General features: G+C 42.6%; 1 protein-coding gene across 3 annotated transcripts in view; it reads right to left on the bottom strand.

The window, feature by feature from the left end:
• USP24 (ubiquitin specific peptidase 24) overlaps positions 1-1,758 on the bottom strand; it is a 128,408-nt gene extending 126,650 nt beyond the window's left edge. Inside the window, exon 1 of one of the 3 annotated variants that reach the window (XM_081055781.1) lies at positions 1,696-1,758. Coding sequence is in view for 2 of the 3 variants with exons in the window: in XM_081055780.1 (XP_080911906.1) it covers positions 237-560 (324 nt within the window). In the remaining variant the exon portion in view is untranslated. Of the gene's footprint in view, positions 1-236; positions 929-1,695 lie in introns of those variants that run through there. The other 2 variants (XM_081055780.1, XM_081055779.1) reach the window with 2 other exon arrangements.
• Positions 1,759-14,230: the final 12,472 nt, after the last annotated feature.

Below are 14,230 nucleotides of genomic sequence, written 5' to 3'. Positions count from 1 at the left end.
CGCGCCCTGCCGCGCACCCCTGCCCCGCATCCCTAACGCCTATGCAGACCGTCCCCGATGGCGTCCTCTTCCCACTGGACTCCCGTGCGGCGACCTGCGTCCCTCACGAGCCCGGCGCTCCGTTCTCTTGCCGTGCCACCCCTTGCCCCGCGGTCCCTCCGCACGCCGAGCCCAACGGGGTGTGTCCGCTCCAGCCCACCGGCCTCTCCCGCGGAGGTCAGGCTGCCCCTCCTCACCTCGGCGTCCACCACCTCGTGGTAGGCGGGCGGGGGGTCGAAACCGCCCCCACCTCCGGTGCTCCCGCCGCGGGAGGGGCCGCTGCCGCCGTCCCCGCCGCCGTCCCCCCGCGGGCCGCCGCTAGGCCCGGGGCCGGGGCCGCCGCTGCCGCTGTCCATGGGCTCGTAGCCGCCGTAGTCTAGGCCCGGCCGCTCGTTGGTGAGCAGCGCCACTGCCTCGTTGATGTCGTTCTTGGCCAGGCGCAGGGCCTTGCGGATAGTGGCAGGGTCCGAGAAGCCCATGCAGAGCAGCGTGGTCATGTGCTGCTCCTCCTCCGATTCCATGGCGCCGGCCTTCGGGCTGCGCCGGCCGGCGGGCGGCGAGGCTGCGGGTCCCGGGCCTGGCGGGTCGCGCGGCGCCGCCTCGGCGCCGCCCCGCGCTCCGACGGGCCCCTGCGCTCCTGGCCTGCGCCGTCCGCAGCCGCCCGGCCAGGTTGCGTGCAGGCGTGGGCGCCGCGGGCCGAGCAAGGCCGGTACGGCGTTCAGGCGCGGCGGTGGCCCGGCCCAGCCCTGCGCGCCGCCATGTTGGCCTCCTCCGCCGCCGCCGCCTCCGCCTCCTCCGCCTCCGGCCCGCGGAGCCGCGCCTCCGCTCCCGGAAGCGGCGCGAGCCGCCGCCACGCTCGCCCTGCACCGGCGTGGGGTGGGGGCGGTTCCCCCCCTTTTTTTTAATTAAAGGAGCGAAGGAAGGGGGCCGTGCCGCAGGACGTCTCTAGGGTGAAAGGGCCGCCGCGAGGCCCCGGCGGAGGCGAGGGAGGGTCCTCCGGCGTCGCCGCCGCCGCCCGCCCATTTCTCCAGCAACAGGTTCCCCCGGGAGCGGGAGGGGCGGGAGTGAAGTGGCGCTCGCCCCCGGAGCGGAGCGTCCCCGAAGTCCCTTCGCCGTGGATCCTGCGCAGCACTGATGGCAGGTCCCTCCGCCCGAGCCCGGAGCCTCGCGGCCCCCGCCGGACGCCCCGGCCCGGACTCGCTCGCCCCAGATCGGCGCGGAACGCGCGCCGCGCAGGACGGAAAGCGCTCGTCGCCACTGCAGTCACCTCCAACCCCGCCTGAAATGCGGTACCGAAGGAAATTCACGCGGTTCCCGCGGAAATGCACCCGCCACGCTGCCTGAAACACACCCCAGCGGCAACCTAAATTCACGCCCAAACCCGGCATCTCGACCCACCCGAGCTGCAATTTTACCTCCACGCACTTGACCAAAGTCCCTTCATCTCTCACTGAACTCACCCTCAACTGGTTGACATTCCCAACCCTTAACTGAATTTTCCAACCAACACCTGCCTCAATAAAACCTAACTGAACTGGGACCAAACCCTCAGGCTGAAAATATCCCCCAAATCTGAAATGTATTTTTACAGCATGAACTCTAAGTTCCAGTGACCTTTATGAAAATGTCCACCAAAAAAAAAAACCCAGACCGCACCTCCTTCCTTCCAGAGCCTCGGCCTCAGCCGCGCACCTTGGGCTCCGCGCCCCCCCTGCTGCTGACCCACCCACCGCGCTCTACTGCCGCCTCCTGCTCGGCTCGGGATGCCCCCTTTGTGTCTGCCCTGTGCGGGAGGGGACTCCATCCCTTTTCCCTTCTCTCTGTGAGAATTCCTCTTCCCCTCCAAGGCCTGCTTTATTTGCTTTCTCTCGACACCTTTAGCGTTAGAGTCCTCAATCCCCCATCTTAGCCTTGGCGCTGGCTATTCCCCCCCACCTCTTCAATTTTCTTCAATCCATCGCTTATTCTAGGTTCTTTCCCCACCTCCTTCCAAGGTCCTGATGCCTTTTCCGATCTCACTGCGCACCTGCTAACTTAGGTCGTCTCTGAATGCCCTCACCCTGTTTCTTCCAGAACCCTGAAGTCCACCACCTAACCTTTCTTAGCCCATGAAGCCCGTCGTGTTGCCAACCAGCAGTCACTAAAATCTCCACTATCCCAAATCTTAAATTATTGGCAGTACTGAGAAATTTTCTTGGCACTCTATCTGTTCAAGTAGCTTTTTTTCCTGGACCGTAAGCCCTTCTTGCTTGGTACTTGCTACCTATGTTTATAAGCACCAGCAATTTGATTTACAGGATGAATTTATCACTATTGCTTACATTTAAAGGACTTAGCTGGATTTGTTGTGCTAATTAAAGGGTAGATGATAAACAAGAGACGAGGTCTAAATAGCCAAAGGAAGTAAAGTCTCTTTAGTTTGAATAAAAACACCTTCTTATACGACAACAAAAGAATGAACCTCCTAAGGAAGAATACCCGTAATTGGATCTGGTCACAATGTATATACTGAAATAAAACTTTACTAAGTATTTTCAACTCTTAGGTACCAAACCGCGTTTTAAATATTTATCTATGGTATATAAAGAACAAAAGTAAATCATCTCAAGCAGCCTGTCGAGTACATGCCAAGGTATTTAATTTATTCAACAAAATATGTACGGAGTATTGATTGGGTGTCAGGTACTGTTTTTGGCACTGGTGATGCAACAAAGCAGACAAAATTTGATTATGGCAAAGTGATGGTATTCAATTTTGTCCAGTGTTTCAAGAGTTAAGTCAGTGACCAAATTAATAAATGAGTTACAAGGGGTGCGGAAGTAACAGGTGAAAAAGTTGTTTGCCACTAAAATTCGAAATAAAACTCACGAGGCAATGAGACAAAACTGACCAATTCAGATGGCACATAAAAAGACTTCATCAACAGTGGTAGGTTTATAGAACATGACAGAGGAAGCTGTGCTGAGCTGAGAAAAGGAAGCAGAGAAAAACAAACTCTGATAAAACTGGAAAGGAGCCACCAAGGCAACACAAAACAAGGAAGGCCATTTATGAACCGGATCTTGGAGTGACTAAAAAGCCAGAGTGTCACTTAAGGATGCAAATAGTATAATCACACTTTTTTGCATGTAAGAAAGCAAGTGAGCGCTATGAACTGTGGAATTGGGAAAGCAGGGGAGGAGCCTATGGTATGAATATTCATACTTTCACTTAACATTTGTATTTATTTTTTGCTTTGTATTTTTATTGCAGTAAGATCAATTCACATTATCCTCTAGAAGCTTCTAGAAAAAAAGTTAGGTTTAGAAGAGAGATATGATGGACTGTCTTGAAGATAAGATATGAGGGTTTTCTAATACTAATAAGTAATTTAAAATATTTACTGAATGTGTATTTTGAGTCAAACTGAGGAATAGGGAGACAACTGTGAGCAAAGCATGCAGGGTTTCTACTGACCATCTCTACAGGGAGATAGACGAATAAGCAGTGATCATAGAGTGTAATAGGTGCTTTGATACGGAAGTTTCAGGATATAAGGGGCAAATTTTTTGCCCTCTGTGGAGTAAAGTACCCCATCTAGGAATTTTGGAAGTTTCCAAAAGCAAATGATATTTAAATTATAATCTTACAGAAAGTAGGAAAGCCAGGGAAAAGGAATATGAAATGAGGGTTCCAAAGAGAGTTCCAAAGAATAGGAACAGCATACGGAAAGTAATTTAGAGAAATTAAAAGCCAGGGTGGTATGTCTGGAGTGCTGAGTTCTAGAGAGGTAGTAGAGAGGAGTCTAGAAAGGTAGACACCAGATCTGAGAGGACCACTTAAATTGGGATAAGAAGTTTGAACTTTATTCTGAATGAGTGGGAAGCCCCTGAAACATTTATGTAGAGGAGAGAGGTGGTGTTATTTAAATTTTAGATCAACCTAACTGCAGTGTGGAGAATGATATAGAAGGGAATAAAGTAAAGGTGGAGAATCCAGTTAGGAAATAAGACGAATCAGCTTACCTACATAACCACTTTAAAATGAAGACTTGAGTATTTTCTAAGTAAAATAAGTCAGAGAAAGACATATACTATTTCTCAATTATATGTGGAATCTAAAACACAAATGAATAAACAAACAAAAGAAAAACACCCTATGGGGACAGAGTCCCAGAGAGCAGTTTCCAGGCTCTTGACCTCACGTGGAAAGGGGCTGGCTTGGGTAGTAGATGGCCATCAGCTCTGGTCAGATGGCCATCCACTGTAACCAGTTAGCCATTAGCCACTAATGTAACTGCCATAGCTATGCTGGCAGGTTGCTTGGTTGGCAGAGAAGCGGACTGTGGATTGCGCATCATGTGGCTCCTGCTTCCTGTGTCTCTAACCCAGCCGCCAGCGAGACTATAGTGGTATGACTCCCCTATCTATGGCTCCGTGGGTGTTCCTTTGTGGCCTCACCATATCCTGCGTCCTTGTGCAGGGAGGGGACCCAGAGTCCCTGCATGACAGACCCATAGATACAGAGAACAAGCTGATGGTTGCCAAAGGGGAGGTGGGTTGGAGGGGCGGGGGGAAAAAAAAGCTTTGTTAAAAGTATTTTATTTTGAAGTGATTCAGATAAATAGAAAAATATTAATAATATATCTGCCCCCCCAAAAAAAAAACCTGAGTTTTGTTTTCTTATCCAATCTATAATCTTTGTCTTACTTTCTTGGTTTCTGGCAGTTTTATTATAATGTGTCCCGGGGTGATTTTCTTTGTATTTACCTTCAGTGGAATTTGTAGAGACAATCTTAAGTATGTGGCTTGGAATCTTTTACTAGCTTGGAAAATTCTTAGCCATTATTTCTATGTATATTAATTCTATTTCATTCTCTCCTCTCTTTTGGGGACTTCAGTTACGTGAATGTGAGGTTCTTTTCACTGAGTCACATCTGACTCCTATGCTTGTTTCTGTATTTCTTATTCTTTTGTCTCTGTGCTTCAGTTTGGATTTTTTTCTGTCCTTTCTTCTAGTTCACAAATTTTCTCTTCAGCTACATTTCATCTACTGTTAAGTCTACCTGTTGAGTTCTTAAATTTCTTTTGAAGCCAGGCCTCAGTCTTTGTGAGAGTTAGTCTATTTTTGGTTCACCCTTAATCTGAGCATTCTTTAGGGTTCCAAGTTTGTTTGTTTGTTTGTTTGCTGTATTTCAAACCAACCCAGTACTTGTGGCTTAAAACAACATGTACTATTTCTCATGGTGCTCCAGGTTGACAAGACAGTTCTGCTCCATTTGGTATTGGCTGGGATCACTCATAAAGATGCATTCACCTGAGATCTTGGCTGGTGGCATTTTGATGCTCTTCCACATGGCCTCTCTCTCCACATAACATCCCATCCTCCAGGGCTTCTGCATATGATCTGTCTCCACATTGCGATAGCCTGGACTTCCCTAAGCATGGAGGTTGGGTTCTAAAAGGGAGAATTCCAAAAGTACAAACCCCAGTGAGCACATGCTTATCAAATCCCTCTTTGTGTCACTTTTATTGATGTACTATTGATGAAAACAAATCACATGGCCAAGTCCAAAACCAATGTGAAGAGGACCACCAAAAGGCATAACTATTGTAAGGTATGGTTCATTGGGGAGCCACCAATGTAACAGATTACCATGCCAAATGAAAGCTTGGGCACCTACTCTTTAGTGGCCCTTGATCGCCAGTTTTTGTTACCTCAGCCCCATTAGACTGTCCAAAGCTCTCCTCAGCTTCTTGCCTTCTTGGTTGCTGATTAAGAATTAGCAAATATATCAAAGGGAAAAGCAATGATGAATGATGGGTTCATCTCTCTGTACTTACATTCTCTTTAGAATTTGGCCCTTCGAGTTCTTACCTGAAGAGAAATTTAAACTTTCAAGTTCTCACTTAAAAATTTCCAGTGCCTTCAAACAGATTTTTCTTCAAGTCTGCCCAGCTTGTCTGATTGTTCTCAGTAAGAGGGATGGTCTTAAACAAGCAGACCTGTCATTGCTGGAAGCAGACATCCCACAGAAGGGAAGAAGATGGAGAAAAGCTCTTCAAGGGTGGGGGTAAAAGGAGCAGGCCCTGACAGAGAAGGAGATTTTGTAAGACTAGAAAGAGCTTCATATTTTGGAGATGCCATGAGGAGGAAGAGCCTTGCCCTGCTGTCTCACAGTGCCTCAGGAAGTAGAAAGAACTTAAAAAGAAATGACTGTCTGAGCCCCAGGATTTCCAGCTTCCACAAAATTCCCCTATCTAGCAGGACAGGGAAGCAGCAGAACCAACTTCACTCAAAGGACCTTAGCCTATGCAGGCTTAGACTGTGATCTTTTCAGTGTTAAATAGTATAGACCAGCGGGCGGACAGATAGCTCAGTTGGTTAGAGCACGAGCTCTCAACAACAAGATTGCCAGTTCAATTTTCACATGAGATGGTGGGCTGTGCTTCCTGCAACTAAAGATTGAAAATGGCAACTGGACTTGGAGCTGAGCTGCGCCCTCCACAACAAGATTGAAGGACAATGACTTGGAGCTGATGGCCCTGGAGAAACACTGTCCCCCAATATTCCCCAATAAAAAAAAAGTATAGACCAAGGACTAGAAGCCCTTACTGATGTTTTAATCTGCAGAACACCCCTGAAGCTTATATAAATCCCCCACCCCCAACTACAGAGGATGGAGCCCTAATTATGACTGTAATTTAATATCGCAATACTTTGGCAAATGTGGGGGGCGGTGAGGTGAGCTTTAATTTGTTTCAAAAAGTTAAGTAAAATGATATTTAATGTACCAAATTTTGATAGACGCAAATTCATACCCATATATGTTAAAAAAAATAGCCACCAGAAAATTGACATCAATGGCCATACTTTAAATACTCTACTTGGGCATTGATTTCTATTTTTTTGGTATAGCTTTATTGAGCTGTAATTCATATATTATATATATGAGTACAGTCCACTAATTTAAAGTGTACAGTGACTTTTTTAGTATATTCATAGATACGTGCAATTATTACAATTTTAGAACATTTTTATCACTTAAGAAAGAGTGCCCTTAACTTTGAGCTATCCCTCTTTTTTTTCTTCATTAGCTCCAGTGCTACCACTAATCCACTTTCTGTCTCTATAGATTTGCCTATTCTACAAATTTCATGTAAGTGGAATTTTATAATATGTAATCTTTTTTGTCTGGCTTCTTTTACTTAATATACTGTTTTCAAGCTTCATACATGTTGTATAGCATGGATCTGTACTTTATTTCAATTTATGGCTGAATAACATTTCATTATGTGGATATACCACTTTTGTTTATCCATTAATGATAGACAGTTGAGTTGTTTCTACCATTTGGTATTGTGAAGAATGCTACTATAACCACAAATGAAAAAGTTTTTGTGTGGACATATGTTTTAATTTCTCTTGGGTATATACCTAACAGTGGAATTACTGGGTCAAATGTCAACTCTATGTTTAACCTTTTGAGGAAATGCCAAATGTTTCCAAAGTGGCCTAACCATTTTACATTCCCACCAGCAGTGTATGAGGATTCTGATTTCACCACATGTTCTCTAATACTTATTATAAGCTGATGTTTTGATTATAGCCATCCTAGTGGGTGTGAAGTGGTTTTTTTATGGTTTTTGATTTGCATTTCCCTGCCAATCATGGTGAGCATCAATTCATGTGCTTATCAGTCATTTGTTTATCTTCTTTGGAAAAATGTCTATGCAAGTCCTTTGCTGCTTTTTCAGTTGGATTATGTGTCTTTTTATTAAGTTGTGTGAGTGTTTTTATAATCTAGGTCCAATTCCTTTACAAATGTATGATTTGCAAATATTTTCTCCTATTCTGTGGGTGGTATTTTCAGTTTTTGGTAGTGTCCTTTGAAACACAAAAGTTTTTAGTTTTGATGAAGTCCAATCTTTTTCTTTTGCTGCTTGTGCTCTTGGTGTCATATTGAAGAAATTATTGCCAAATCCAATATCATGGAGTTTTTTTTACCTCTGTTTTCTTCTAACAGTTTTATAGGTCTAGTTCTTTCGTTTAGGTCTTTGATCCATGTTGAGTTAATTCTTGTATATGGAGTGAGGTAAAGATCCAATTTTATTCTTTTGCATTTGGCTATCTAGTTGTCCTAATAGTATTTTTGAAAAGAGTATTTTTCCCCCATTGTATGGCTTTGCACTGTTGTCAAACATCAATTAAACATAGAAACATAGGTTTACTTTTAGAGATTCAATTCTATTCCAATGACCTATATGTCTCTCTTTATGCCTATACCACACTGTCTTGATTGCTGTTCTTTTGTAATAAGTTGTAAAAGTGTGAATCCTCCAACTTTGTTCTTTTTTTCAAGATTCTTTTGGCCATTTTGGGTCCCTTGTAATTATATTTGAATTTCAGAATCACCTTGTCAGTTTATACGAGGACATCATAGAGATTGCATTGAATCTGTAGACAAATTTGGGGAGTATTACCTTCTTAACAGTATCTTAATATTTTGATCCATAAACATGAGATGTCTTTCCACTTATTTATTTTTAAGATTTTTATAAAAATATAGTGAGCATACAATATTATATTAGTTTCAGGTATATACAATAGTCATTCAACATTTATATACCTAAAGAAGTGATCACCACTGTATATATGTACCACCTCCTCTTCATCCATTTTTCTATTGATGGACACCCAGGCTGCCTCCACCTCTTGGCCATTGTGAACAATGCCGCAATGAACATATGGATGTACACGTCCCCTAGAAATAGCGTTTTGGGTTTCTTCGGATAAATACCAGAAAGTGGGATGACTGGGTCCTTCTTTGTCTCTTGTTACAGCCTTTGTTTTAAAGCCTTTTTTGTCTATAAGTATTGCTACCCCAGCTTCCCCCCCACCCCCATTTTCATGAAATAAGCTTTTCCATCCCTTTATTTTCAGTCTCTGTGTATCTTTCAATCTGAAGTGAGTCTCTTGTTGGCAAAATATGTAAGGGTTTTGTTTTTTATCCATTCAGCCACCCTATGTTTTTGATTGGAGCATTTAATCCACTTATATTGAAAGCAATTTTTGATAGCTATGTTGTTATTGCCATTTTATTATTCATATTTTTATGTTTTTCCCCCCATCTTAAAGAAGTCCCTCTAACATTCCTTGTATTACTGGTTTGGTGGTGATGAACTCCCTTAGTTTTTTCTTGTCTGGAAAGCTCTTTATCTGTCCTTTGATTTTAAATGATACCCTTGCTGGGTAGAGGACTCTTGGTTGTAGGTCCTTATTTTTCACAGCTTTAAATATTTTGTGCCAATCGCTTCTGGCCTTCAAAGTTTCTATTGAGAAATCAGCTGACAGTCTTATGGGAACTCCCTTGTAGGTAACTAAATACTTTTCTCTTGCTGCTGTTAGGATTCTCTCTTTGTCTTTAATCTTTGCCATTTTAATTATAATGTGTCTTGGTGTGGGCCTGTTTGGGTTCATCTTGTTTGGAACTCCCTGCAATTCCTGGGCTTGTATGTTTATTTCCTTCACCAGGTTAGGAAACTTTTCAGTCATTATTTCATCAAATAGGTTCTCAATCACCTTGGTTTCTCTCTTCTCATTCTGGTACCCCTATGATGAGAATGTTGTTATGCTTGATGTTGTCCCAGAGGTCTCTTAAACGCTCCTAATTTTTTTGGATTCTTTTTTATTTTTGCTGTTCTGATCGGGTATGTTCTGCTACCTTGTTTCCCAAATGGCTGATTCAATTCTCTGCTTCATCTAGCCTGCTGGTGATTCATTTAATGTACTCTTCACTTCAGTTATTGTATTCCTCACTTCTGACTGGTTCTTTCTTATGTGTTTCTATGTCCTTTTTTATGCTTGCTATCTCTTTGTTGAAGTTCTCACTAAGTTCCTTGAACATCTGTGTAACCACTGTTTTGAACTCTGTCTCTGGTAGGTTGCTTGCCTTCATTTTGCTTAGTTCTTTTTCTGGAATTTTCTCCTGTTCTTTCATTTGGAGCATATTTGTTTCCTCATTGTTGCTGCCTCTCTTTGTTTCTATGTATTAGGTAGGGCTGCTCTGTCTCCCAGTCTTGCCTAATGGCCTTATGTAATAGAAGTCCTGTGGAGCCCTGGTCACCAGAGTCGGGTTCTCCAAGAGTGTCCCTTGTGTGGGTTGTGTGTACCCTCCTGTTGTAGTTGAGCCTTGATTGCTGTTAGCATGTCAGTTGGTGGTATTGACCATCAGGCTTACTGGCTGTGGGGTTTTGCCACATCCACAGCTTATGGGCTGCTGTGCAGGGAGCAAGATTTCCCCCAGTGGGCTCTGGTGCTTGTTGAGATTGCCCTTTGGGTGTGCCGCTTGTGGGCTAATTGGGTGGTGCTCTGCTGTGCTCTGAAGCCAACCTCCAAGTATGTTGGTTCTGGGACCTCTTGGGAGGGGTTCTGGTGCAGGCCCAGGTCAGTCACTGCCTGTGACTGGCTGGGGAGTACCTGGTAGAAGCTATAAAGCAATCCATGGTTGGTGGGAACCCCCCCTGTTTTTCACAGCCAGAAGTGTGGGTTCTCCTCTTCCCCACACCAGTACTCCGGACTGGGGAGCCTGGTGTGGGGAGCTGAGGTTCCTCACTCCTTTGTAGGGAACCTATGTGGGTGAGATATTTCTCCCGATTTTCAACCACCGCACATGGGTGTCCACTCAGCCCATTTTAGTAACTCCTCCCCTCTTACCAGTCTTGTACCTTCTTCCTTACATTCTTAGTTATAAAACTTCTGTTCAGCTAGACTTCAGATGGTTCTTCATGCTGATTGTTCTATAATTCGGTTGTAATTTTGATGTGTTCACAGGATGAGACAAGCATAGTGTTTATCTACTTTGCCATCTTGGTTCTTCTCTTTCCATTTATTTAGATCTTCTTTAATTTCTTTCAGCAGTGTTTTGTACTTTTCAGAGTACAAGTCTTATATTTATTTTGCTAAATGTATTCATAAATATTTTACTCTTTTTTGATGCTACTGGAAATGGAGTTGTTTTCTGAATTTCATGTTTGGATTGTTTGTTTGCAAATGAATTTTATTTCAATATATTTAAATTTATACATTGATTTTGTAGTCTACAACCTTGCTGAACTTGATTATTAAATCTAATAGTTGTTTTAGTGGATTTCTTTAGTGGATTTAGGATTTTCTGTGTGTGAGGTCATGTTATCTGTGAATAGAAATAATTTTACTTTATTTCCCCCCAGTCTGATCTCTTTTGTTTATTCTCCTTGCCTAATTGCCCTCGCTAGACCCTCCAGTACAGTGTTGATATCAATATCAGCCATCTTTGTCTTGTTCTTGAACTTATGAGGAAAGCATCCAGTCTTTCAACATTAAGCATGATGCTTACTGTGGGTTTTTCATATATGGCTTTTACTATGTTGAGATAGTTTTCTTCTATTCCTAGGTTGTTGAGTGTTTTTTCATGAAAGTGTGTCACATGCTTTTTCTTTGTATGTTGAAATGATCATGTGGTTTTTGGTTTTTATTCCATTGATATGGTGTATGGCTTCAATTGCTTTTCAGATGTTAAACCAACTAGCATTCTGAAGTAAAGCTTATTTGGTCATGGTATATAATACTTTATATATGTTACTGGAGTCAGTTTGCTAGTATTGTTTAAAATAACAGTGATAACATTGGAGAAGGAAAGCAATTACTTTTAGAAGAATCTAGATTCTGATTATTTACTACAAAAAAATCAGTATGAAAAAATGGAGAAAACTAAAAGAAGGAAGAGGAAAAGATAATTTTTAAGTCCAATGTTCCTCCCCCCCTTAATAAAGAGAGTATATTGCCAAATGGGGAGTCATTTAAAAGGTAATGTGGTATCATTCTTCTCTTAAGAAGATGATGCAACTGAACTGATGACATTATTAGCTTTTGGGTATTTTTCCAGCAGCAGCAATGGGTTTTCCTGAGCCCCCATGACTAATGGGTAAAGCTATCCCTTGGGCATGCAAATTTGTTCCACTGCCTCCACTTTGGAAGGCTTGTAGTACATGAGCTCCACTTGTAGTACATGAGCTATGAATCCATCAGGGCCCCACCATAAAGAAAACACATGCTATTAGATTGTCAAGTGGACAGGAGACATGGGAGGGGAGGCCAAGGTTTTGACTGCCAAACTGAGGAGTTTTCCTTAATTTGTTAGCCAGTGGGCAGCCATTAAATGTTTTGAGTCAGGGAATGACATGATTGAAGATATGCTTAAAGAAGATTAAACTAGCATTGGTGTATTGAACATAAGAGATCAAATAAACGGCTATGGAGGATGAAATGAAGTATGCAGAAATAACTTTCTGCATACTTCAGTATGCAGAAGTATGCAGAAGAAAATGAAGAATTTGCAGAAATAAGGTAGACTGTTTAGGTTTTGGCAATTGGATTTGATGATCAAGGAAAAGAAAAGACTCCTTTTCTTTAATGCTGGATGATCTGAAGTCAGTGTACGACAGGAAGGGAAAATGATGACTTTGGCTTTAGGTGAGTTGACATTTAACTAGGAGAGTTGGTCTGCAGACTAACCTAATCATATCACGTAAATACAATTGGAAATAAAACAGTTAAAGTTGATAAGCATTTACAAGGAAAGGACACTGGGGCTATTTAATTTGGAAAGTGAAAAGATTTTACAAAAAGAAATAGATGACCTGGCCTTTAACTGATCTTTAACTTAGGATACTCCCCTATGCATGACACTACATTCCAGTTGAAAAAAGCAAAGCATCTCATTCTGGGAAATGTGCCCCTAAGCACATATTCCCATTTTAACCCCACTGTTCCTCATTTTCATCTCCCTGCTCCTGGGTAGGGGTAGCTGGTTCCATATTCAAGCTTTCCATACTGCTTTTAATCTGTTTGTGGCCTATTGCCTGTAACATGTGATTCCCCTTCCGGCATGTTGGATACCTTTTTCCATGGTATTGCAAATTTCAGCAATCTCGCATTATCTTATAAAAGGCTTCCTCTGACAGCTCAGTCCCTCAGAACCCTCCTGCTCTGGTATCTCTGTCAGGAGATACTAGAGAATCTGGGCAATTTGTCTTAATTATATTAGCAGGCTTAGTTTCTCCAAGGCCACATTTTATAAATCATAATGTAACAGCTTGCAATTCTCCGATTGATCGAAAATTCTAATGAGGAATATGTTTATCTCGATAGCAGTGTTGAAACTCAGTTGTTGAAAAGAGAAATATAGACTCCCCTATTTTTAGCTGCAAATTCAGGATTTGAGGCTTTTAGTTACTTCTGAAAGCAGGAGGGCCTGGCTCTCAGGCTTCAGCTTAACTTCAACATTATTTAGAAGTCTGTTTAATTTCCGCGATGTTGACTCACCAGGCTGGATTAATTTTCCAGGGTGTTGTGCTAATTATAGGCTAGTGGAGCTAGTAGACTCAATCAAAATGGCAACAAGTAAAAAAGGAGCAGAAAACTCTGGATTCTGCTCCGATGCAGAGCTATTTATAGCTTCACAATTGTATGGTGACTATTAATTAGTAAGTACTGCAGTGACTCTCAATTTTTAAAGGCGTCCAACCATTATTTTCTAGTTAATCTTTCCCATCCACTACTGCATTTGTTTTATATGAAAGGAGGAGATGATGAATTACTTGCCTGAAGTCATGTCTGTGGTAAAGCCAAAATTACACTTTAAAATGTAATGAATAATAATAAAAATAACATATCTGCAGAGTACTTTGCAGTTTTCAAAGGATCTTCTCCGTTGTCATTTTATTTACATTTCCTAAGCATCCCTAAGAAGGATTCCTGTTGGTTAGTTGAGGATAGCAGAAGAGAAGGGGTTTCATTCCCAGCTGTCTTGGTTAAATTTGAACTGAATAAGAAAATAAGGAACCCGAAGTTGTTCAGGAGTCAGAGTCTGAATTATACCATCTTTGCTCTCCATCTTTTTCTGTTAGGTTTTCTTGGCATTTGCGGTTCGATGGGATAGATGTTCTGTCGCAATACTCCTTTTGTTTTATAAGGCTTTAGTTTTGTTCCACCTAAACCTAAAATGTATGAACTCATAGAATCTAGTGGCATTAGAAACCTAACTTAAGAAGTTGAGATAATCCAGAGATTGCTTATACTAAAATGTTGGAACCTCCAAAAAGTGGAGGTAGTGCTGGTGACTGCTATGAACCTTCCTTGCAGTACACCATGTCCCCTCACTTTTTCCCAC

Source organism: Rhinolophus hipposideros, assembly GCF_964194185.1.
Source record: "Rhinolophus hipposideros genome assembly, chromosome: 8".
In the NCBI taxonomy this organism is placed as follows: domain Eukaryota; kingdom Metazoa; phylum Chordata; class Mammalia; order Chiroptera; family Rhinolophidae; genus Rhinolophus; species Rhinolophus hipposideros.
This window is presented reverse-complemented; position numbering and strand designations above follow the sequence as displayed.